The 25,622-nt window shown below is 43.9% G+C and overlaps 1 protein-coding gene across 1 annotated transcript in view; it reads right to left on the reverse strand.

The window, feature by feature from the left end:
- Positions 1 to 25,622, reverse strand: part of LOC144774122 (extracellular calcium-sensing receptor-like) — a 122,158-nt gene that overhangs the window by 58,010 nt on the left and 38,526 nt on the right. The window contains exon 4 of the mRNA XM_078659146.1: positions 5,192 to 5,483. Within this exon, the coding sequence (XP_078515272.1) occupies positions 5,192 to 5,483 (292 nt within the window). The remainder of the gene's footprint in view (positions 1 to 5,191; positions 5,484 to 25,622) is intronic.

Below are 25,622 nucleotides of genomic sequence, written 5' to 3' on the forward strand. Positions count from 1 at the left end.
CGCTTAACTACCTTTGTTGGATCATGGTGTGCCTCACTCTCAGACGGCTGTGGTGCTGGTTCCCAAGTTTGATCCGTATCATCAGAAGGAGGTGTGCTTGAAGAGGATGTAGACACCACCCTTGATCTCTTCCTTGCTAGGGTTGTGGAAGACAATGAAGGATCATCAGGAGGAGTGGCTTCCTCAAATGATACCTCGCCTTGATTGTCGATTTCCTGATGTGCCCCTACTTCGGGAGGAACAACTATTGTGGGCACTTGTGACCCTCCATGCACCTCTGCTTGCGCATCTCCTTGCGCTGCCTCTCCTTCCACATGTACTTGGGCTTGTACTTGCACATGTGATTGTTGTTGCGGCTGTGGTTGTTCAACACTCGTCAGATGAGCTACAACAACCTGTGTTGATTGAGGTACATTGCTGCTGCTTTCTTGCGATGAGCCAACATCACTGGTCGATGGTGATTGAAGAACTATACTGGCTGCCTCTGCAGCACTCAAGGGCTTGGACTTAAGTTGGCGTGGTGGTGGTGGTGGCACTGAGCCCAATGGAGCGGGGGGGGGTGCTGCCAGCTTGGTCCCCAGCAGATCCCGCTGCTGCTGCAGGCATACTTTTTTTTTTACTCCCAAAAAAAGGGGCGGGCGGCACACCAGTCTCCTTGGTAACTTGCTTCTTCTGCTCCTTACTGGCACCTTTCTTGCTAGAGGAGCTACGGGTTACTTTTTTTGGGGCCATCCTCTTCAGAGCAGGTCAGCAGGCAGCAGTTGCACGAGTTGCAGAGGGTGCTGTGTCCAGACGTGACGTCACGTGACGTTATGCTGCACACACCGCTGCAGGACTTCTTCCTGGCACTGGTGGTTCTCTTGAGTCTTCTTGTGCACCTAAAAGCAATGGAAGACAGAGGAACATCAGTTCAGTTATACACCCCAAAAATTCGACAAAACACAGAAAAATGAGCACAATCCCATGCCATCCTTGATGTTTACATTGAAGACACCCCACAGAAAGACTACGGACATGCAAGTATGCAACACTCACTACCCCTGGGCATAATGGATGAAAAGTAGGCAAAATAAGTGCAGGCCTCAGACACTGCCTCTCCTCAAAATGGCCCCTTACACCCCAGGCACATGTTGCCTGTACCAGCCAGCACTCAAGATGGCCACCACCACCACCCACATGGCCAGTCCACATCAACAGTACACCCCCAAAAAACAGAAAAACAGCCAGAAATCACCACAATCCAACGCCATCCATGATGTTTACATTAAAGAGAGTGAGACCACACCACAGACACACTCAGTCCATGCAACACTCACCACCCCTGGGCAAAAGGCCACACCAGCAGCCCCCCAAAAACGACAAAAAACAATAAAATAAGCCCAATCCCAGCCCATCCATGGCCTCAATTATGTTTAAATTCAAGAAGACACCCCACAGAAAGACTAGGCCCATGCAACACTCACCACCCCTGGGCAAAGGGCCCCACCAGCAGGCCCAAAAAAACGACAAAAAACAATAAAATCAGCACAATCCCAGCCCATCCATGGCCTCAATGGTGTTTAAATTCAAGAAGACACCCCTCAGAAACACTAGGCCCATGCAACACTCACTACCCCTGGGCATAATGGATGAAAAGTAGGCAAAATAAGTGCAGGCCTCAGACACTGCCTCTCCTCAAAATGGCCCCTTACACCCCAAGCACATGTTGCCTGTAGCAGCCAGCACTCAAGATGGCTACCACCACCACCCACATGACCAGTCCACATCAACAGTACACCCCCAAAAAACAGAAAAACAGCCAGAAATCACCACAATCCAACGCCATCCATGATGTTTACATTAAAGAGAGTGAGACCACACCACAGGCACACTCAGTCCATGCACCACCCACCACCCCTGGGCAAAAGGCCACACCAGCAGCCCCCCAAAAACGACAAAAAACAATAAAATAAGCCCAATCCCAGCCCATCCATGGCCTCAATTATGTTTAAATTCAAGAAGACACCCCACAGAAAGACTAGGCCCATGCAACACTCACCACCCCTGGGCAAAGGGCCCCACCAGCAGGCCCAAAAAAACGACAAAAACAATAAAATCAGCACAATCCCAGCCCATCCATGGCCTCAATGGTGTTTAAATTCAAGAAGACACCCCTCAGAAACACTAGGCCCATGCAACACTCACTACCCCTGGGCATAATGGATGAAAAGTAGGCAAAATAAGTGCAGGCCTCAGACACTGCCTCTCCTCAAAATGGCCCCTTACACCCCAAGCACATGTTGCCTGTAGCAGCCAGCACTCAAGATGGCCACCACCACCACCCACATGACCAGTCCACATCAACAGTACACCCCCAAAAAACAGAAAAACAGCCAGAAATCACCACAATCCAACGCCATCCATGATGTTTACATTAAAGAGAGTGAGACCACACCACAGGCACACTCAGTCCATGCACCACCCACCACCCCTGGGCAAAAGGCCACACCAGCAGCCCCCCAAAAACGACAAAAAACAATAAAATAAGCCCAATCCCAGCCCATCCATGGCCTCAATTATGTTTAAATTCAAGAAGACACCCCACAGAAAGACTAGGCCCATGCAACACTCACCACCCCTGGGCAAAGGGCCCCACCAGCAGGCCCAAAAAAACGACAAAAAACAATAAAATCAGCACAATCCCAGCCCATCCATGGCCTCAATGGTGTTTAAATTCAAGAAGACACCCCTCAGAAACACTAGGCCCATGCAACACTCACTACCCCTGGGCATAATGGATGAAAAGTAGGCAAAATAAGTGCAGGCCTCAGGCACTGCCTCTCCTCAAAATGGCCCCTTACACCCCAAGCACATGTTGCCTGTAGCAGCCAGCACTCAAGATGTCCACCACCACCACCCACATGGCCAGTCCACATCAACAGTACACCCCCAAAAAACAGAAAAACAGCCAGAAATCACCACAATCCAATGCCATCCATGATGTTTACATTAAAGAGAGTGAGACCACACCACAGGCACACTCAGTCCATGCACCACCACCCCTGGGCAAAAGGCCACACCAGCAGCCCCCCAAAAACGACAAAAAACAATAAAATAAGCACAATCCCAGCCCATCCATGGCCTCTATTATGTTTAAATTCAAGAAGACACCCCACAGAAAGACTAGGCCCATGCAACACTCACCACCCCTGGGCAAAGGGCCCCACCAGCAGGCCCAAAAAAACGACAAAAAACAATAAAATCAGCACAATCCCAGCCCATCCATGGCCTCAATGGTGTTTAAATTCAAGAAGACACCCCTCAGAAACACTAGGCCCATGCAACACTCACTACCCCTGGGCATAATGGATGAAAAGTAGGCAAAATAAGTGCAGGCCTCAGACACTGCCTCTCCTCAAAATGGCCCCTTACACCCCAGGCACATGTTGCCTGTACCAGCCAGCACTCAAGATGGCCACCACCACCACCCACATGGCCAGTCCTCATCAACAGTACACCCCCAAAAAACAGAAAAACAGCCAGAAATGACCACAATCCAATGCCATCCATGATGTTTACATTAAAGAGAGTGAGACCACACCACAGGCACACTCAGTCCATGCACCACCACCCCTGGGCAAAAGGCCACACCAGCAGCCCCCCAAAAACGACAAAAAACAATACAATAAGCACAATCCCAGCCCATCCATGGCCTCAATTATGTTTAAATTTAAGAAGACACCCCACAGAAAGACTAGGCCCATGCAACACTCACCACCCCTGGGCAAAGGGCCCCACCAGCAGGCCCAAAAAAAGGACAAAAAACAGCACAATCCCAGCCCATCCATGGCCTAAATGGTGTTTAAATTCAACAAAACAGTTGTATCATGCACCCCTAACCAACCCTGGTCCTACTGGATACTGTGGCTACCCACAATATAATTTATTTAATGTTCTGAAAAAGTTCCAAAATTTTACTTGCAGCAACTGTAATGCCCCAAACAAACTTACTTGTGAAAGTTGATTTCTAATCCAAAAGTGATCCAAAGACAGTCAAAAAGGCCTCAAATCCAAATATCCAGCAGCACCCACAAAAAGTAATCCTTCCAGCTCCAGATCCAAATGAAAGTGACCAGGAGATGGACAAAGCACTGGGAGGAGCCTGCTGGACAGGAACAGGAAGTTGGAGACTGTGGGGCACTTCCTTCCTCCCCCCCCCCCCCAAAATGGACTCCTTGCAAAAAAAAGGCCATGCAAATGTCAACCTGAGGAGTGATTCTGATAAAAATCATAATTTTCTGAAGGTTTATCCTGTTTGCTGGTGATTTTCTTGTGCGAAATTGCAAAATCTCTATTTCGCAAGTGCGAGATTGTTCCTTTCCGCCGCAACTACGTGTTCGCAATTGCGAACTCTCGCGAGGTGTGCTGTGCAAGGTGGCAAGCCGCGAGTACGTATTCGCGGGCGCCAAACTCCCGCGGGAACACGCAGCAAGATCTAAAATGGCGCGTCACTCGCAAAGAAAAACAACTCGGCAAACGCTAAATGACGGAAAGTGAACGCCGTGCACCACGCCGCGCGCCGCAACCAAGCAAAAAATCCGCCGCGAGCGGATTCACGGATTTTCGACAAATTCGCGAGCGTTTGCGGATTGCGGATTTGCCGAAAATCCGAAAAATCCGCGAGCGGAGCGGATTTTACGCCCATGCTTAGTTCCAGCTCTTTAGTTATCTGCACCCCATGCACATCCAGTAGTTTCCTCTGAGCATCCAGAACACACCAAAAGCCACAGATTGCATGGGATAAATATCCAGCAATTGGGAAGTAACATTTCTACCGAGCTGAATACACTCATGTGCCTTTTAATGTTCTTTAATATGGCAAAATGTCTCTTTCCAATGGGTCCCTTAATTGTGATAGGCCCGGGTTTGCCCCAGTGCAAGCATTGTGAATATGGTAGAATAGCATGGGTGCAAATCGAAGATTCTTCACTGTGACTTAACTTTGCTTGAGTATATTTTTGTGAAGCAAGCCCAGAGGTTTCCCACCATCACTGTGTTGTCATAGTAACCGGTACAATTCACTCACACTTCATCAAATCTATCTATTTTTGCTGCTGGGTAATTCTCAAGGTCATTTAATCACAAACCCATTCATACATTAGGGTCTCCAACAGTCATTTTATTTCTTGCTCCTGCCATGCATGTTGCTTACCTGAGAGAAATGGAACAGTCCTGAGATTCTGGCCAGTGGAACAGACGTGGAGGACAGTATTTCTCCCACAAGTCCTAGCGGCATTGAGTGGGGGCTGCAGTGGTACCCCGGCACTTGCTGCTGCTTCCCAGTCAGCACTTCCAGAAGCCCTTGGATGGCCCTGGTCTGGGAGGTGCAGGAGTCGAAGATCTGGAAGCCAAGTGTAATGTTTGGGAGCAGGTCAGGGGAACGATTAATTTCCTCAATGGCGAAGACCATGGCCAGTACGTCCCGATAAAACCTAATGTGGAACCTGTAGGGTAAAAGCAGGAGATGTTGACTGTATTCTCTTCAGGGGGTAGCTTTCAATGGTGCAGCAGGTGCAGTCGCACCTGGGCCCAAAGGGATGAGGGGCCTGATTACTGCTGTTTTTACTACTCAAACAGTAGTCTGGGTGGCATTTCCCTTGCTTGCTCTAAGGCCTGTGGCAACCTTGCTACTTCACTCTGTGCTATATGAATCAAGGTAACTTCACACAGCCCAGCCGAGTGCCACACATCATGGGTAAGACTAACGCACATTGTTGGCCATTGCCATATTGCCACACTGGAACATTTTAGCACACAATTTGTAGTGTTGCCCTGTCTTCAGCAACTGTTGTTTTTGTGTGCCCAGAAGTGTGAAAGGCTCAGCATTTAGCTGCTACCAGTGCCTGCCCCCCGGACAGTAATAAGGGGCATGGGAAAGATTAACAGCTGTTATGGTTAAACTTCAGGACAGTGAGCACTGTTTTACTAGGCTGATGGTGGGTGGTCCCGGCTCCCTGCAGATGCAGGTAATCTTAAATCAGTGGCATTATTCCACTTGTGATCAGCACATTTGTACACAAAGTGGCCCATATTCTATTGCTTCGTATGGCACCAAGTGCTATAATTTCTCCCATTAGTGCTTACAGGGATTATTTTTCTCCATGGTTTTAATCAAAATTGTTTCTCACATAGTGTTACACATAAGGCATGGAATGTCACACTTAAGCAAATTGAAAACATTGCAATGGCATACATAACATTCTGAAACTTGCCAGCTATGCCTCAAGTAGGTAAACTTAAACAAAGGACAACATATTCGAGGAAGGAAGTAATTTAGATGTTGGCACCAGTAAATGGCCAAAAAGTGGTTTGTGCCTTTTGCTAATGCCACAGAAATTGCGGTTGCACTACAACTGTTGCACAAATACTTTACATATTGCCTGACTGCTCTGTGAAAAGCTTCCTGAAGATGAGCGCATGATAATTTAAGGTGTGTTGTGACTTACCTTGATTAGGATTCTGGTCCCTACTTTAACAGGCTGAATCCCCTCTGCCAGGTGGAGACCCAATTTCTAACATTGGTGATCAACGCTGAGGATAGGACTTGTGTTTGTGCGGTGCCATATAGTAACTAGGTGTACACTAACCATCCACATCCGAGACCATTTCAATTGTTTCTTATTTTTCCCTGCATTGCATGTTGATTTGTCCTCTACATCATGTCACTGGCTTGTTCTACAACTGGAGTCATGGAGTTTGAGCTGGCAAGGTGGAAGATTACACAGTGGCTCCGTTGAAAAGCTTTTGCAAGCTGATGGGAGTACCTGCCCATGGAGCCACCAAGAAGGTGAAATATCAAAAGTCCTAGAGGGCCTGGACAGAAGCCAGCCCCCAGGAGAGGGATGAGATGAGGGAACCTGAGCACGGCTCTTCTGAGGAACCACCTGCAGCAGTTGAGGTTGGACCCCTGGATTTGAGCTCCCTATGAGAGAAGAACGCAGTTCTCCTCCTGTGGCTCATCCTCAGAGGAGCTGATGGGTAGGAGGGAGGAGAGAGAATTAACGCTACAGATGATCAGAATAAAATTGGAGGCTGAAGAGAAAAAGATTGAGAAGGAGGCCAAACAGGTGGAGGCTGACAGAGCCTTTGCAGAGAAGAAACTAGTGTTGGCTCTTGGACTTAGTGTAAAGGTTCTGGGCATCAAGGGTTGGCAGTCTGATTATAACAATTATGGTGGCAGCATACATACAGTACCCAATGGAGAAAAATAATTCAAAGGATTTGGTGGCCAATTATGTGGTGGGATCTGACATTGATAGGTGTTTTTCTGCTCATGAAGTTGCACTCAAACTACACAGAGTTCCTCCGGAGCACTGGGGGGTGGTCTGTGGAAACATATGCCAACACTTGGGACGAACACACTTCTAACTCTTCAAACCAAGTGCACCGCTATACAAGCCAGAAGCTCCCCAACCAGTCAGTGGTATAATGTGTTGATTTCTCCAGTAAGTCACCGAATGGCTGGGTGAGGGGCAGCAAACTAAGTGACTGTATCGGGTTGTATCATTTGATCATGAAAGAGCAAATACGCAGTATCTGTTTTACAGATTTCTGCCAGCTTACTGAGGAGGCAGCCTCTGAGCTAGTACCAGGGTGTCCAAAAAGATATCTGGGAAGACAGCCACAAAGGTGGTCAGGGTTCCCCGCAGAAGAAAGAGGGGGGAGAAAAACTTAAAAACATGATGCACTCAAAAAAAAACCAAAATGATTCCCAAGGTAGTAATGGTAACTAGTCCCAAATTGATCTAAAGAAGAAAGGGTTCTTTGTCCATAAGACAGGGAGGTTTGTACCTCAATGTACAGAGTGCTTTAAGTATGGTCACTCTAATCGTGATTCCAAATGTCCTAAGAGGCCAGACCCCCACTGGTGGGCAGGCACCAGGGTTGGCAAGGGTAGCTTTCAGGGAGGAAATCGTCCCAGTTAGTTTGGGAACAGACAAAAGTGACCCTAGTTTCCTTGGGGGATAGTGAAATGGTGCCAAATGCTGCATGCCTTCTAACACTTCCTAGTGTAGGTAGTTGGTCACCATTAGGTACAACAGGTGGAGGCTCTGTGAGCCACAGGAGCCAGCATGGTACCTGTCAAGTGCCAGCTGGTGTCTGTAGAGCACATTCCACCATCTACTGGTTCCCTTTGAGTCTCAGATTCTCTACTACTAAATCCCTTTTGTGAATACTGAAAGTCATAAAATTAGGATTTTTCTCAGTTTAGTAGTAGTAAGTAAAGTTAGGAATCCTAACGTTACTACTACTAAATGCTTTGTGTGCATACTGAAAGTCGTAAATATTGTATTTTGTCTCAGCTTACTCTTGTGAATCGGGCCCTGAATTTCTAACATCCAGTTATTGTGCTGAAATTTAGCACAGGTGTTTACACAGTATAATTTGACATGATATCATAAGATAGCAAAATACTTAGAGAAAGACCTTTTTCAAAAACAGATATTTCTGCCAGATCTGGCAAATGACCAACTCTCGGTGTGACGCACACAGCATGAAACATTTTAACAGAGAACTCTGACTTTTTACACCTGTTGTGAATGCTATACCTTACAAATATAGCTCTGCTTGTCTAATTATCAAATAAGTGCATTCAGAGCCAGATTCACAAGTGGTTTGTGTCAGGTTTGTGTTACTTTTATAATGCATACCCAAAACAAACTCTGAGGGGCAGATTTATGTCGGACTTGCGCCACGTTTACGCCGCCGTTGCGTCGCGCAATGGCGGTGTAAACGTGGCGCATCCCTGCAACCCATTTACAACGTGACGCACCTAGGCAGATGCGTAACGTTGTAAAACCCTGCGCCACCTGTGGCTGTTCCGGGGCAGTTGCGCTTCGCAAAAGTGCCTGCGTGAAATCTACAAGAATTCACGCAGGCACTTCTAGGCCAATGCTGCATCAAAACCCTGCGCCTGCTTGAAGCAGGCTTAAGGCTTGACGCAGCTTTGGAAAGATAGGGCCCCCAAGAGCATTTCTGGAGCTGCGTCGCGCTTGCGACACAACTCCAGAAATGCGCCGCCTTTACGGCACAGATGCGTCACGCATCTGTGCTGTTTTGCCCCATGGTGCGCCGCATTGTAAATGCGGCGCACCATGGGTGGCAGAGCTAGGGCGCACAATAACTGGCGCATCCCTGGGGATGCGCCAGTTATTGTAAATCTGCCCCATAGTATTTACAACCCAGCAATGCAAATAGGTTTTTGCATTGGTTTCTGGGAAAAAAGTAACGCAAACCAGCGCAGAGCACTGTTTGGACTATTCTGCTCCAATGGGGTGTTCCATGGGTGGTACATGTGCGTTCCTGTGTACCCCACATGGGATTTGACACAAAATCCTATTCACTAAGAAGAGTAGACAGTGTTTTGTACAACAAAATAAATGTAATTGGAAAGCAGGTGTTAAAACAGAAAACCGCTTTACTTTCTCCTGACTTTTCCCACTTTGCATGTGTGCTGCACCGTGCAGCATGCATAAAGAGAATGAAAAGTGTTAAAGTTAGTCTGAGCATAGTATTTTGTCCTGGAAGGGTATCCCTCTAGTACAAAACCAATGCCAGATTCATGCAGACACCCTAGCACAATGGAGCAAAGGTGTGTTTGGTGCTCGGCAACTGAATTAGGCACCCGCACCAGGTAGAGAGCATCTCTGTAGATATGTTGCTTTCTTGCTCTCACCCTTTTATGCAACACAGCATAGTAACTTTGCGTGCTGCACTGTGTTGTGTGACAGATTTGTATATCTGGGCATTTGATTTCACACAATACCAGGGTACTAATTGCACACCCACAAATGCTGATTCTGCAGGTGCTGTGAGTGATTACAGCAGTATTACTAGTCAAGGACTTTGAAAAGGGAGATAGCATGCTAGTTATATGTGTGGTTTAACTTTACAGATTGTTTGGCAGCAATGCCTGTAATCATTCAAGAAACTGCTGTGTATCCATTCATTCGTCTGGGCAACCAAAAGACGGCCATGTGACTCATGAGGCAGCAGGACTTTTTATATTTTTGTAACATGTGAAAATAAATGATTTCTTTAAATCTTTATATTGAATGTTTTATGAGCAATATGTATTTGTGTTATAAAATGTGCATATGTGATAGTGCTGTTAACATTACTTTACCAACCCTAACAATAAAAGAAAAACAAAATAGGAGCACAGGCACATATGCCTAATTACAGCATACATTGACTGCCAGTAGAGGAGGGGTGCATAGATTGGCCAAAAACTATGTCCTGCAGTCAATCCCTGCTGAGTTGGCTGAAGGTTTTTTGCAGAAAGGATGTGTTACCCCTAAGGGGATGGGTACACAGAGTGATCTCTGCTGCAGATGTCAATAGCCTTTCAAAGCTGCTCTGTGTTATTCAGAAATGTTTCAATCCAGGTCTTAACATAAAGCTAAAACTAGTCGCCAACCACAGCTGTGCAGTAGCAAAAGTTGTGCGGAGCAGGATTTTCTGCCTGTGGAGGGCTGGACTTATGTCCAAAATGCAGAGAAAACATGAAGGTTGATTTGGTACATTATTGGGCCTAGTGCAGTGGGTCACCTCAATCTATAAAGCTTGGCCTGATGTTGATTTACATAGTGAATTAAAGCTTGATTGGATATCGCCTTGGGACCGGGGTAGTGGTCAACCTCAGTCCATGAAGCTCACTCTGGTTGTGATTTTCCATGTGTATGGAAAGCTTTGGTGCTCCCACCCTTGGAGTGGCACAGCAGGGCCCTCCGTACATAAACCTCAACCTGGTGATGGTCTACCCTGTGGATGGAAATTGACACAGTACCACCTTGCAGTACCACCTTAAAGCTTATTCTGGTGGTGTTCTACCAGGTTGATGGAAGCTTGATCACTTACTGGCTGCGGCCCAATGCAGCAGCATTCATCAGTCATAGAATCTGGGGTGTTGGTGGTTTGCTGTGTGGATGGAAGCTGGACAAGCTATGGCTATGTTTCCAGCACCAAGGGGCCACTTAGTCTATGAAGCTCAGCCTGCTTGTGGCTCACCAGGTAGGTGGAAGCTTGAGGTGTTACTGCCTTGGCCTGGCACCGTGGGTCCCTTCGGTCAATGAAGCTCATCCTGATAACAGTCCATCAGAAGGATGGAAATGTTACCTGCTGCAACCTTGGACCCTGTGCAGTGGGGCATTTCATTCCTTGAACATAGGTCTGGTGGTGGTCTATTGTGAGGGTGGATGTGTTTTGAGGTACTGTCTTGGGTCTAGCATGGCAGGGCCCCTTCAGACTCTGAAGCTCAGCCAGGTTGGGGTCCAGCAGGGGGTCTGACGCTTGACACTCAACTTGCTTAGGAGTGGTGCAGCCTAGCTCTTCGGTTCATGAATCCCAACCTGGTGGTGGTCCAGGGTTGGTGCTATCTCCTTGGGCTAGGAACAGCAGGGCTCTTCAGTTTATGAAGTTCAGACTAGCAGTGGTCCACTAGTTAAATAGAAGCCTGACACGCTGCTATTTAGGGCAGAGTGGCCTTTCAGTCCATGAATCTCAATCTGGTGGTGGTCAACCAGGATTTGGGAGCTTGATGCAGTGCCACTTTGGCCCTGTGACAGAGGGACCTTCAGGACCTGAAACTCGGCCTGGAGATGGTCCACTGGGAGTATGTAAGCTTGACACGCAAATTAATTGGGATGGGCACAGGGCGGCTGTGAGTCCATGAAGCTTGGCCTGGTGGCCTATCATGTGGATGAAAGCTTAACATTGTTCCTCATTGGGCTTTAAAAGCCAAGAAAGCGGAGATAAAATTATCTCCCTATTACCTAGCTGTCGCTAACACCAGTTAGTGATAGCTATTAGGAGATAGCGACCATCTTGGGCCCCGCTTTGCATGTGCCAAGATGTTAGTGACTGGAAACAGTCGCTAACATCGTTATCTCCTATTACCAACTTTTGGAGATATTCGCGCCAAGCGCGAATATCTCCAAAAGCTATCACCTGCCCTGAGCAGTTCTTAGCCATGTTATCCAATGGGAGGTGGATAACATGGCTAAGAGCATTAGCTCGGTAATGCATGAATATCGCTGACTTACAGCGATATTCATGCATTTCGGCAGATTTTTATTTACTTAGGAGATAAACCTTGATAATAGCAAGGCTCCTAAGCGATAAAAATCGCCGCAACACGGCGATAAAATTATTGCCGCTAAGCCAACATAGCGATAATTATCGCTAGTTGTTGGTAATATGCCCCTAGGTCCTTTCAACTGTGACGCTTGGCCTGATGGTGTTCTTCCTAGTAAATGGACGCATGAGCTCTTAATGCCTTTGGTTGGTACCGCAGGGTCCTTCTGTCTGTGAAGCTCATTGTAGTGGTTATCTACTTGGTGAATGGAGGCTTTACCATCCCTCACAATGGGCCCACAGTACGTGAAGCCTAGCCTGGTAGTGGTCCAGGTGGACGTAATAAATTATATAATCGAGGACATCATTGATGGCATCTCAAATTACATTATTGATGACATCACAAATGAAATCACTGAATTTGAAAGTTTGTTACAGCATGACCCTATTTTCTAGCTCCTCTATAGTGTTAATGAGAGCAACAGCATAAAACATATATGTGAATTTACCAACACTTAGCGATTATACTTCTTTTTTACAGGTAATCAGATGCATAAGGCACATAATATGTTAGTAGACATTAATACAGACAGAAACTTATTAAACCATGATTTATGGTAAAAAATGGTTTGGACGTTATTTACGTTAGTTAATGAGATGTCTTTGTTAAATAAGTAATTTGACAGATTTGTAAATCAACGTCTTTACATATATACATTTGCTAATCATAGTCATGCACAAACCTGGCCCTATCGACAAACCTCCATAATTTGTTAAAGTACCTTACTCATATTCGCAAAATGAGCATAATGGCCTACACTATTTTCTCAATGATTCTGGAAGGTCAACTGGATGTAAGTTGGTCATCCATACAGTAAATGTTTTTCAGCAATGTATAAAGTCTCAGAATTTTCAGTGAACTGATGGAAATAATTGTGTGTACATAGCAACATCACAAGTTATAGTTAGCTCAGGAAAGTACACAGAAAAATATATGATTTCGCCCGTTCTTTTATATTGAAGCAATTTGGGACAATTCGTGTTTTGTTGAATTTAATGCTATTTTCTGAACGCAAAATCCTTCCTCTGGACTATTTTGAATGCAAGGGTGCATTTTGCGCTAGGAAAATAAAGCTAATTGCTGGGTTATGCTTCTCGGGTAATTCCACATAAACATTTTGCTGTAGTTTTGCATAATTATGCACCTGCAAAGTACATCCGTTATATACAGCTAAACAGAGATGGATATATGTATAGAAATGTATATATGTATATATATATATATATTTCCATCTAATGAAATGCATATACATTTATTAAGATTAACTGCCAGATTCATCAAAGACCCGTTTTGCGAGTCTTTAATAGCGATTCATAAGGAATCGCTATTAAGGACTTGCAAAACGGGATTCATGTAGGAATTGCAAAAAATATTGCGATTCCTACATGTTCCTTATTTGCGATTAGCAAATTGCTAATCGCAAATAAGGAATAACTCCCCCATGCATTCCTATGGGCCTACAGGCCCATAGGAATGACTGGGGAGTTATTCCTTATTTGCGATTAGCAATTTGCTAATCGCAAATATGGATGCAATTTCAAGGGTGCAGGGGTGTCCAAAGGACACCCTGTAGCACCCCTGAAATGTGAATTTACACTGATGTTGTGCACACACATGTCCAAAGGACATGTGTGTGTGTAACATGCAACTTAGAAAAATGCATTTAAATGCATTTTTCTAAGTTTTCGCTATTTACCACGAGGTTTGACTTCGTGGTAAATAGTGGTCCTAAATTGCGAATTCGCAATTTTTAAATGTTTCATGAATAGCATTTAAGGAATCTCTAATAGAGATTCCTTAAATGCTAATCCTCGCAAATTTGCGAATTCTTTATTAGAGATGTTTGCATTTGGGATGATGAATCCCAAATGCAAAAATTGCACTCGCAAAGAGAATCTGGCCCTTTTGCGAGCGCATTTCGCTTGATGAATCTGGCTGTAAAAAAAGTGAGTAAAAACTTTGGAAAATACTTGCTAGTACATTCCTGTGAAGCAATGAACCATGGAATGCAATGACTCACAAAGTAAATGTAGCAAAATGTACCTTTCATGTAATGACTCTGGGTGTACTGTCTGCGTAGTAAAGGTTGTGCACCGTTTCCATGTTGTGAAGTTGTTCATAGTGCCCAGAGTATTGCACCCGTCAGGTTATATTTTGCTCCTTCTTGTCACAGATATACCATGACACCAGGTTATTGATACATTTCCTATGTTTCATCATTACTTGGGACTGTTAGAAGATGTTTTACATTTCCACTGGTAACTCTTTCACTTCTCCGCAAACATGGACAGTCATCGGTAACATGAAGTCAGGTATGGCTTCGCTGAAGGGTGGGTGGGAAGAGCTGCAGAAGAGGGTGCTGCAGAGGGTGGGGTTCAGGTTGGTCTGGATCTGGAAGTGGAGGTGTTCCTTGTTGTGTTAGGGTCATCAGAGCAAGTTGTGAGGTGGAGGCTGTTTTTTTGTACAATGACAATGTCTCCTCCCGGTTGGTTGACATGGTCCTTGTGGATGATTTTGTAGCCTTCAGAGACGGCGCTTGCAATGTCCAGTGCTGAGGTCGGGTTCATCCAAGTTTCCATAAAGAAGGGGACGTCGGGGAGTTGGAGTAGAGCACATCTCAGATCTCCAAAGCATGTCTTTTGAGGGAGCAGGTGTTGAGTAGGATGCATCTGAGGTGGGCTGCTCAGGTTCTTGAGGGTCATGCAGTTGTTGGGTCTAGAGTGTGAGGCCGGCGAAGGAGCATTAGCGGCAGGTGAACAGGCCGTGGGTGTTCTTCGGTGATATGAGGTGGCAGGCAGTAGAGGTCCGGGGTTGATGGCATGGAGGTTCCTGGAATATTAGAGGTGGATGGTCTGAGGACCAGTGTTTATGGTGCTGGGCATGCTCCAGGTGCTCACAGGTGCAGACAAGCTTGCCTTTGGTGCACCAGCTGCGCAGGCACTCAGCTGCCACTCTTAAGTAGTGTTGGGAAGGCTGGATAGCTGGAGGCAGTAAGTTGGAAAATGGCACTGGGGGTGGGGTAATGGGGGATGAGCAGTGGCAAGAGCACAACAAAGAGAAATACCTTTATTTCTCCTAATTTTTCTATGTCCGCTGCATTCATAGAGGTTATCGCAGTCTCTGCAACCAATATAACATAAGAAAGACTCAGAGAGAGGCTGTCTCTGTCTCTGCACCCAATGTACCATAAGCAAGAGTCTGAGCGAGGCTGTCTCAGTCTCAACACGAATGTAACATATGAAAGACCCAGAGAGAGGGGCTGCCTCAGTCTCTGCGCCCAACATAACATAAGAAAGACTCAGAGAGAGGCAGTCTCATTCTCTGTGACCAATATAACAAAAGTAAAATTTCGAGAGAGGCTGTCTGAATCTCTGCACCCACTGTAACATGTGAAAGACTCAGAGAGAGGGCTGTCTCAGCCTCTGTTCCCAATATAACATAGGGAAGGCTCCTAGAGAGACTCTGTCAGTTTCTGTACCCGGTATAACATATGAAAGACTCAAAGAGAGGACTGTCTCATTCTAATCACCCAATATCACATGACAAAGACTCAGAGAGAGGCTGTTTCAGTCTCTGCAAGCAATGTAAAATAAGAAAGACTTTGTGAGAGGACTGTCTCAGTCTCTGCACTCAATGTAACTTAGGAAAGACTCAGAGAGAGGCTGTCTCAGTCTCTGCGCCTATCATAACATAAGAAAGACTCTGAGAGAGGATGTCGCATTCTCCGCACCAAATTTAACATAGGAAACACTCAGAGAGAGGCTGCCTTTGTCTTTGCTTTCAATTGAACATAAGAAAGACTCCAAGAGAAGCTGTCTCTGTCTATTCATCAAGGCAACTTAGGCTGTCTCAGTATCTGCGCCAATATAACATAAGAAAGACTCTGTGTGGTTCTGTTGTACCATTAACATTGAAGTTCTTTTATGGGGAACAGCAGAATGTCACCTACCCTAAAACACCAGCCTTCGGGTGGGATATTAATTCTGACTCAAACTATAGAAGGGGCTGGGAACAACAGCTGAATACTGTAAACCAATCCGCCCCCAGAGTATGTCAGAATCCTTTTGCCCAACCCCTGTTATTGTCTAATCGATTTGCACCCTTATCCTTTCTGGATCATAATGACTGACTCTCGTTAGATCACTCTAGCCAGATAGAGAATAGTGTGTCAGATCATTCTAGCCAGATAGAGAATAGCGCGTCAGCCTTCAGTATACTTACCTGGAATATAGCTGGCATAAAGTCCAAAGTAGGTAATGCACCTTGGTTGGCATTTATAACTAGGTTTGACATCATTGCTTTGCAGGAAACCTGGGACACAAATTCTTGTTTTTCTCCTGATGGTTACAGCTATTTTTGTATCCCTGCCGTGACTAGCACGGCAGGAAGAGCGAGGGGAGGACTGTTAAGCCTCTTCAAATTAGATATCAAAGGTAGCCTCAAGAAAAGGGACTCAGGATCAGAGCAATGTCTTATTGTTGAATTGTCTCGCGTGGAATCTCCTAATATTTTGTTTATTAATTTTTATAATTCCAATGCTGCCGACTGTACAACATATAGCCTTGGTAGATTGGACCATTTTCTGTCAGTCTATAGTGAGGATGTTATAGCATTTGAAATTATTTTTTTGGGGGATTTTAATATACATCCCTGCTCACTCATGTGTGTTTGCGATGACTCAGAATCCCCTCCATATGGCGTATTGGTCCATCTTGAACATAACAGACAGGGGGGCTGTTTAGAAAACTTTCTCGCTAGATGGAACCTTTATGAATCCAGCTGTGGGGAGGGGGGGAATAGGGCCCCTACCTTTAAGGGCTCAGACAATGACTCTGTTATTGATTATATTTTTATTTCTGCATGTTTTTTATCCAAGGTTTTAATGTATAGAACTGTGATTTCTATTTTTAGCGACCATAACCCAGTCTCCATGGACCTCGTAGTGTCTGATCTTTTGGGGCGTAACCATGGTTCTTGCTATGGGATAAAAAAGCTTAAAGTTAAGGACCAGGGAAGGAAATTGAAATGGGATAGTATAATCCCAGAACCCTTCATTCAAGAAGTTCTTCTAGAAGCTGAGGAGGAGGTAGGAGTGTGTCTATCTAGCGACTCTAACGATGGGGAAGTGATCTTTGCATTTAGTAGCATATGTAAGAAGATAAATGGCAGGCTTTCTGTGACTAGCAATATCAAGCCGAAACCTCCTAAAAGATGGTTCGACCACAGTTGCTCGAAAGCACATTCTGCATTGCTTAATGCACTGAAAACCGTTCCAAAAGATCGTGACCTCATTAGCAACAGTAGAGTACTTTATAAAAAGGCCATTGCATTAAGGAAAAAACAGCTTAAAGATGAAGCTTGGACTCAACTCACTGACCAAGCCATTTTAAAAAATAGTGGAGAATTCTGGAGGATTGTCAACCAACCTTTATTCACAGGGGAGGATAACTCCCCCTTAGAAACTAATATTCCTGATGAGGGTTGGATTAAGCATTTTAGAGACATCTATTCAGCTCATAATATTGCTGTTACTAGGGAACAGGAAGATAACACTATTTCACTAGGGAACTATTTGCACTTTGAAGTCTGTGAAGTATTATCTGCAATAGAATGTACCTTAAAGAAAAAGGCACCAGGACCAGATGGCGTTCCTGCTGATGCCTTTAAATGCTTCCCTAACTTTTGGTCAAGATTGCTCTGCAGGGTCTTTAATGCCTTAAACCGTGATAATATTCCCAAGTCATGGAAAACATCAATAATTATTCCTGTTTTTAAAAAAGGAAACAGGCAGGATCCTGCATGTTACAGACCGATTTCGCTGATTGATTCTTCATTTAAAATTCTTGGGAGAGTCATATTGGTGAAATTGAATGAATGGGCTACTGAGAATGACATCTTGAGCAATGTGCAATATGGGTTCAGATCTAAAAGAAGTACCCTGGATCAGTGCCTTAATCTTCACCTCTTGATCGAGAAATACACCAGGGCCATGGACGGGTCCATGTACCTTGGGTTCATGGACCTTTCCTCGGCGTTCGATATGGTTAATAGATCCAAGCTCTGGTTGAAGTTACTCGATATGGGTCTGGATAGATCCATAGTTAATTTATTAGCTGATTTACACACTGGCCTTACTGCTAAAGTTAGAGTCACAATGAACGGAAGGTGTACAGACGTCTTTGCGTCTGAAAAAGGAGTAAGACAGGGATGTATCCTGGCACCACTGTTATTTTCGCTTTACGTGAACTCACTGGAGCCAGCCCTTAGGGGCGTTACTAACGACATCCCACGAGCAGGAGAGCAGGGGATACCAGTCCTCCTTTATGCGGATGACGCCGTTCTTCTTGCTCGTACTGGGGTGGGGCTTCAACGACTCCTGGATGCCTTTGAATCTTTTATGGCCTCACTTGACCTGAAAATAAACGCAAAAAAATCACAGGTTATGCTTATGGGTAGGGCCTCTAGGAGACCCTTCCATAAAATGTTCCTTTGTGGGCAGGAAAAGCTAGCACGTGTTTCCTCCTTTCCCTACCTGGGTCTCACCTTTGATGACAATGGTAGCTGGGGCCCTCAAGTTATAAATAGAGCATCAATGTTGGCTAGGACATCTGCTGCCCTCCAGGGGTTTTCTAAAAAACTGGGGGGTAGGCCATTTGCAGCTATCAGCAAAATATATAAAGCTAAATGCATTTCAGTTGCATCATATGGTGGCTCAGTGTGGGGTTATAGGGGTATGGAACCCATACAGACAATGGAAAATAAATTTTTTCGATCTGTTTTGGGCGTCCCCCAGTCAACCCCGACCTACACAGTTCACATGGAATTGGGGGAAGGCTACATTTCAGATCTCATTAGAACAGCTCCTTTAGTTGCTTGGATGAGGTTGTGGCTGAACCCAGAAATTCCTCTTAATCATACCATACTGAGGGACTGTATGAAACTAGATAACGCACATAGGATTAGGTGGTTGATGTACATCAAGGAAAACTTTTTGAAGCTAGGGAGGCCTGAATTTTATACTGCTACTGATTCTCTAACGCTAAAAGATATAGTTTACATTAAAGCTGGAATGAAGGAGCTCCTAACCTTGGAGAGGGAAGAAATTGAGTTGAAGAAACCTTGTGTCAGGGCCAGTATATTGTTGGCTATACCCAATGGTCCTGACAATTATCTTAATGTGGTGACCCATCCTTACCACAGGTTTATCTTAACTCGTTTTCGATTTAATTTGATTCATTTTAGCTTGGGGTTTTATCCTGTTTGGAGCAGCCCTGAAAAGGCACCACCATGTTCTTGTGATCATTTTTCCGAGCAAAGTACCATGCACTTTATAATGTTTTGTAGCCACTATAATGAAGCTCGGAAAATGTTTCTTGTACCTATACTCAAGGAGGCAGGATTTATTTTGGTCAGACCTGCTCTTATTTACTTACAAATGCTACAAACTCCCAGGATTATGTTTTATGTGGCTAGTTTCCTGGTGAGAGCTATTAGAAGCAGGAACATTAGACTTAAAAATGTGCCTACTTGCCCTTGTAGTACAGATTAACATTCTAGCTAGTATGTTGACCTCTTGGGTCAGCATTCTTAGAACTGAAGTAACATGGTCAGTAGTTGCCTGTTCTAACTATTTTTCATGGGACACCCTTAGCATATTTTTTAATATTTCTTAGTATCTATGCACCTTTGCACTTTAGCACTATGCACTTTCTACCAGCTAGGCTGATGTTAATATGTAATATTGTGTATGTTGGTCTCTTTAATTCGTCGCTGGTTCTTTTTAAACTTGTCATTTTTAAACTGCTTCTTAAATGTTTTTAATGTATGTGTTATTGTTTTATACATTTGTCATTGTCTTTGTATGATATTAAGTTATCGCAATAAAGTATTTGACTGACTGACTCTGTGAGAGGCTCTCTCAGTCTCTGCGCCCAATATAACATAAGAAAGACTCTGTGAGAGGCTCTCTCAGTCTCTGCGCCCAATATAACATAAGAGACTTTGAGAATGACTGCCTTTGTCTTTGCATTCAATATAACATAAGAAAGACTCAGAGAGAGTCTGTCTCAGTCTCTGCATCCAATATCACTTTAGAACAACTCAAATAGAGGGCTGTCTCGGTCTCTGACCCCAACATAACATAGGAAAGGCTCTGAGAGAGGCTGTCTAAGTCTCTGCGCTCAATTTCACATATAAAAGACTCCAATAGAGGCTGTATTATTCCCTGGAACCAATATATCATAAAGAAGACTCAGGGAGAGGCTGTCTCTGTCTCTGCACCCAACATAACATTAGAAAGAGTCTGAGCGAGGTTGTCTCAGTCTCTGCAACCAATATCACATAAGAAAGACTAAAATAGAGGCTGTATCAGTCTCTGGAAGCAACATATCATAAGGAAGACCTAGAGAGAGGTGCTGGCAGAAAGGGCAGGAATGCACACTACTGCTTAAATACAGTGCATTTCTGCCCTTTTCCTTTGCTGTGGGGGCAGTGCTACAAGGTGCTTTGCTTCCCTACACTAAAAAGCTATAAAGGAGACGCTCAATATTTAGATTAGTGGAGCACCAAGATTAACAGCCAGGTATGTGGGGTCTATGGTCATCAGGTTAGCTGACAGATGGCCTTTTTCCTCCTACCCTCTCCTCTATAATCATCCCTGACACTGATGTACAGAAAGTTGTCAAGAGGGCTCAGTGAGTTAAGAGTTTGCTGCTGACATCTGAGTAACACTCATGACTCATGGAAAGGCTCCTCGCTTCCGAGGTTCATATTCTGAGTACCAACATATAGGGTACAGGTAACAACTAATAATTACAACATTTGACAATGAAGATAGTTGTATTTACTGCCCTTTAAAAACTTGTTAATATAAAAATATCTAAATCAACAGGAGAGGGGAGGTAGAGTAACACAGAAGGATTCTTACACAGGGTTAATAAGCATATGGTTTGTTCCAGGTGATTGCACCTGTTAGAACTACCAATTACCAGGGTGATCATTATTCTTTTTCTTTTCTCAGGTCATGCAATTTGCATAAACTTGAGCCAAACCGCTGTAGGCACATAGTAGCCTGAAGTTACATACACTTATATATATATATGTTTTCACTGTTTGTTAATTACATAAAATACATTTTTTCGACATTATAGTGAAACGTGAGTAAGGTGGGGAAGTTGTACCCCCGTCCTGAAGAAGGAGCTTTGCCTCCGAAACATGTCGACGCACACCTGAGGTACTGTCCATAATCAGGACAGGTTTACCTCGCACTTCACTTCTTTTAATAGTACCAGCCCGGGGTCTTGAATAAAACTTTTTTCACCCACGAGCCAGGTGCTTTTTAATTTTTTCAACTCAACCCACCACTCACATATAAAACATACCCAATCACATGCACCACATATAGTCGAAAACTACAAGTGCTCCCGCGTAGTCGTAGGTCGCAGCACGCCGCATCCCATTAGAAGGGTGCGAAGACCCCTATGATGAAGCATGACACCAAGGGGCCTTTTGGTGTGTGAGGGGTATTTTACATAACACTAAGTGCTCCCATACCACTGTGGTGAACACTTCCCCAATACCCCAGTAGGATTCCTTTTGTTTATGCGAATATAAAAATATCTTCAGGCCCCCATTAGGATAACAGTCATGGTGCAGCCCTGCAACCTGTAAAGCTGTGATAGGCTGTTATTTGTCTTCACAGGATAATAGGTGTGACACATACGTACATTTTGTAATTAACTGTTGTTCTCCCCACAGAATATCTGCTGTGACAGCTACGTACATGCCGTAATAAAATACCATCATCCCTCAAAGAATTACAGCTTTGACCCTTCTATACGTACTGTAATAAACTGTTGTCATCTGTCACAGAATATCAGTTGTGAAACTTCTGTACATACTGTAATAAACTGTTGTCATCTGTCACAGAATATCAGCTGTGACACTTCTGTACATACTGTAATAAACTTGTCATCTGTCACAGAAAATTAGCTGTGACACTTCTGTACATACTGTAATAAACTGTTGTCATCTGTCACAGATTATCAGCTGTGACTCTTCTGTACATACTGTAATAAACTGTTGTCATCTGTCACAGAATATCAGCTGTGACACTTCTGTACATACTGTAATAAACGGTTGTCATCTGTCACAGAATATCAGCTGTGACTCTTCTGTACACACTGTAATAAACTGTTGTCATCTGTCACAGAATATCAGCTTTGACCCTTCTATACATACTGTAATAAACCGTTGTCATCTGTCACAGAATATCAGCTGTGACTCTTCTGTACATACTGTAATAAACCGTTGTCATCTGTCACAGAATATCAGCTGTGACTCTTCTGTACATACTGTAATAAACTGTTGTCATCTGTCACAGAATATCAGCTGTGACACTTCTGTACATACTGTAATAAACCGTTGTCATCTGTCACAGAATATCAGCTGTGACTCTTCTGTACATACTGTAATAAACTGTTGTCATCTGTCACAGAATATCAGCTGTGACACTTCTGTACATACTGTAATAAACTGTTGTCATCTGTCACAGAATATCAGCTGTGACACTTCTGTACATACTGTAATAAACTTGTCATCTGTCACAGAAAATCAGCTGTGACACTTCTGTACATACTGTAATAAACCGTTGTCATCTGTCACAGAATATCAGCTGTGACTCTTCTGTACATACTGTAATAAACTGTTGTCATCTGTCACAGAATATCAGCTGTGACACTTCTGTACATACTGTAATAAACTTGTCATCTGTCACAGAAAATCAGCTGTGACACTTCTGTACATACTGTAATAAACTGTTGTCATCCCTCACAGAATATCAGCTGTGACTTTTCTGTTAATAGTTTAATAAATTGTTGCTATCCCACACAGAATATCAGCATTGACTTTTCTGTACTTATTGTAATAAACTGCTGCTATCCCACACAAATAAATCAGTGGTGACATTTCTGTAGGTATTGTAATATACTGTTCCTATCCCACAGAGAATATCAGCTGTAGCACTTCTGTATGTACTGTAACAAACTGTTTTCATCCCTCACAGAATAACAGCTGTGACACAGTAATAAACTGTTGTCATCACTTACAGAATATCAGCTGTGAGACTTCTGCACATACTGTAATGAACTTGAATGACTCACAGAATACCAGCTGTGATTCTTACATGTTATGTATTACAGTAGAGTTCTGATGTCACCATGTCTGCTGTCAGAGCCAGTAGTCAAGGTAAAAGGCAGGTGAGACAGCGCAATACAGACACTTATTAAACTTTAAACAAGGATGATGGGAACTGGATTTTCCTTTTTATGCTATCTTTTTCTGAAAAGAATTGGAGAAATTTATGGCAACATAGCAAAGGGTGGGCATGCACTGGATATTGAAGTCCAGAGAATGATAGTTGATTTCCCAAAAAGTCTTTATTTTCAATTACTAATTTTCTTACGATATAGAAACCTTGAACTCAGCAAACGCATTTCGGGGCATATTATCAAGGGATTTATCTCTGCTTTTTTGGCTTTAAAAGCCAAGAAAGCGGAGATAAAATTATCTCCCTATTACCTAGCTGTCGCTAACACCAGTTAGCGACAGCTAGTAGGAGATAGCGACCATCTTGGCCCCCGCTTTGCATATCAGACAAATTTATCACTAATGACATGCAAAGTGGGCGTGCCAAGATGTTAGCGACTGGAAACAGTCGCTAACATTGCCATCTCCTATTACCAACTTTTGGAGATAATCGCGCTAAGCGCGAATATCTCCAAAAGCTAACACCTGCCCCTGAGCAGTTCTTAGCCATGTTATACAATGGGAGGTGGATAACATGGCTAAGAGCATTAGCTCGGTAATGCATGAATATCGCTGACTTTTCAGCGATATTCATGCATTTCGGCCGATTTTTATCGCTTAGGAGATAAATCTTGATGATAGCAAGGTTCCTAAGCGATAAAAATCGTCGCTACACGGCGATACAATTATTGCCGCTAAACCAACATAGCGATAATTATCGCTAGTTGTTGGTAATATGCCCCTTCATTCTCTCATGGAAAACTTCATCAGGGCTGAAAGTGATATAAAATTACATTTAGTGTAAGAAATTAACACATGAAATAGAAAGGAAAAAATTAAAGGGAGAAAAACATGGAAATGACAACCAAATTGAAAAAGACAAATACATTAAAAAACAAGTTACAAAAGGGCAGGGAAATCATGTGAAAAGTATGTTACCGAACACAAAATTAGTGAGAATGAGTGCAAATGGAGCTAGAGAATTTAAAAGCAAAAAAAAAGACAAAGACATATGTACACACATATTTAAAAATACTAGTAGAACATCAGAGTATTTGAACAATTAAAAAAACTGTTGAAAAGAAAAGAAGAACTCTCACTAGAGAGTTGAAAGCAAGCAACTGAACTGAATGTGTCAGGCACTGATAAGAGCTTGCCTATATAGAAAAAAACGACAAGCTCACACTAGAGATGGGAGAGCAGGCATGTGAGTATTTTTAAAATACGTTGCAGTTGGATGCATGGAAATCTGGTGCAAAGTGCTAAGGTGCTATATGTACTCTCTCATTCAAATCAGGATTTGCGTTGGATAGTATCCCAAAGTAATGCTACGTTGTGCTATGCCTCGCTTTGTGTTCCTTTACCTCAAAGGGGATTTCCATGGGTGGTGCATCTGAATTCCAATGCAAACACCCTGGGCCTCATTTATGAAAAGTGACGCATCTCTGTGTGAAAACAGCGATGCGTCACTTTTCACTGCGCTCTCCTTGCGACACCAATGATGCGTCATATTTACAGTATGACGCATCATGTCGCAAGGAGTTACAGATACGTCAGTATTTCTGAAGTATCTGTAAGCGCAAAAGTGACGCATTCCTGGAGGGTGTCACAAAAGTGACGCAACTCCAGCAATGCGCCCTTTCACATGGGGCAAGCCACATGTCAAAGGGCCTGCATCAGTCTTACGCCTGCTGTGAGGCAGGCGCAAGATTTTGACGCAACATCTTCCTAAAAGTGACACAGTGAAATCTCATAGATTTCACTGCGTCACTTCTACGACCCTTACTTGCGTAAATACGCCCCCTTGCATACATTATACCTGGCGCAGGTATAATGTGGCGCAGGAGTTTACAAAGTGACGCATCTACCTAGATGCGTCACTTTGTAAATATGGTGCAACAAGGAACATTATTTACGCTGCTGGTGCGTCACAAAAAGTGACGAACCGGCGGCGTAAAAGTGACGCATGGACTCATAAATGAGGCCCCATGGGTTTTGACACCAGTTCCTATCTACAAACATTCGTAGACATGGATGTCTGATAAATTACTCCTCGAGGCAGGTGTAAAGAGGAGAAATGTTTTAATTTCTCCTGATTGTTTTACCTTTGCATGTGTGTTGCTTGGTACACCACACATGTAAA

Source organism: Lissotriton helveticus, chromosome 8, assembly GCF_964261635.1.
Source record: "Lissotriton helveticus chromosome 8, aLisHel1.1, whole genome shotgun sequence".
In the NCBI taxonomy this organism is placed as follows: domain Eukaryota; kingdom Metazoa; phylum Chordata; class Amphibia; order Caudata; family Salamandridae; genus Lissotriton; species Lissotriton helveticus.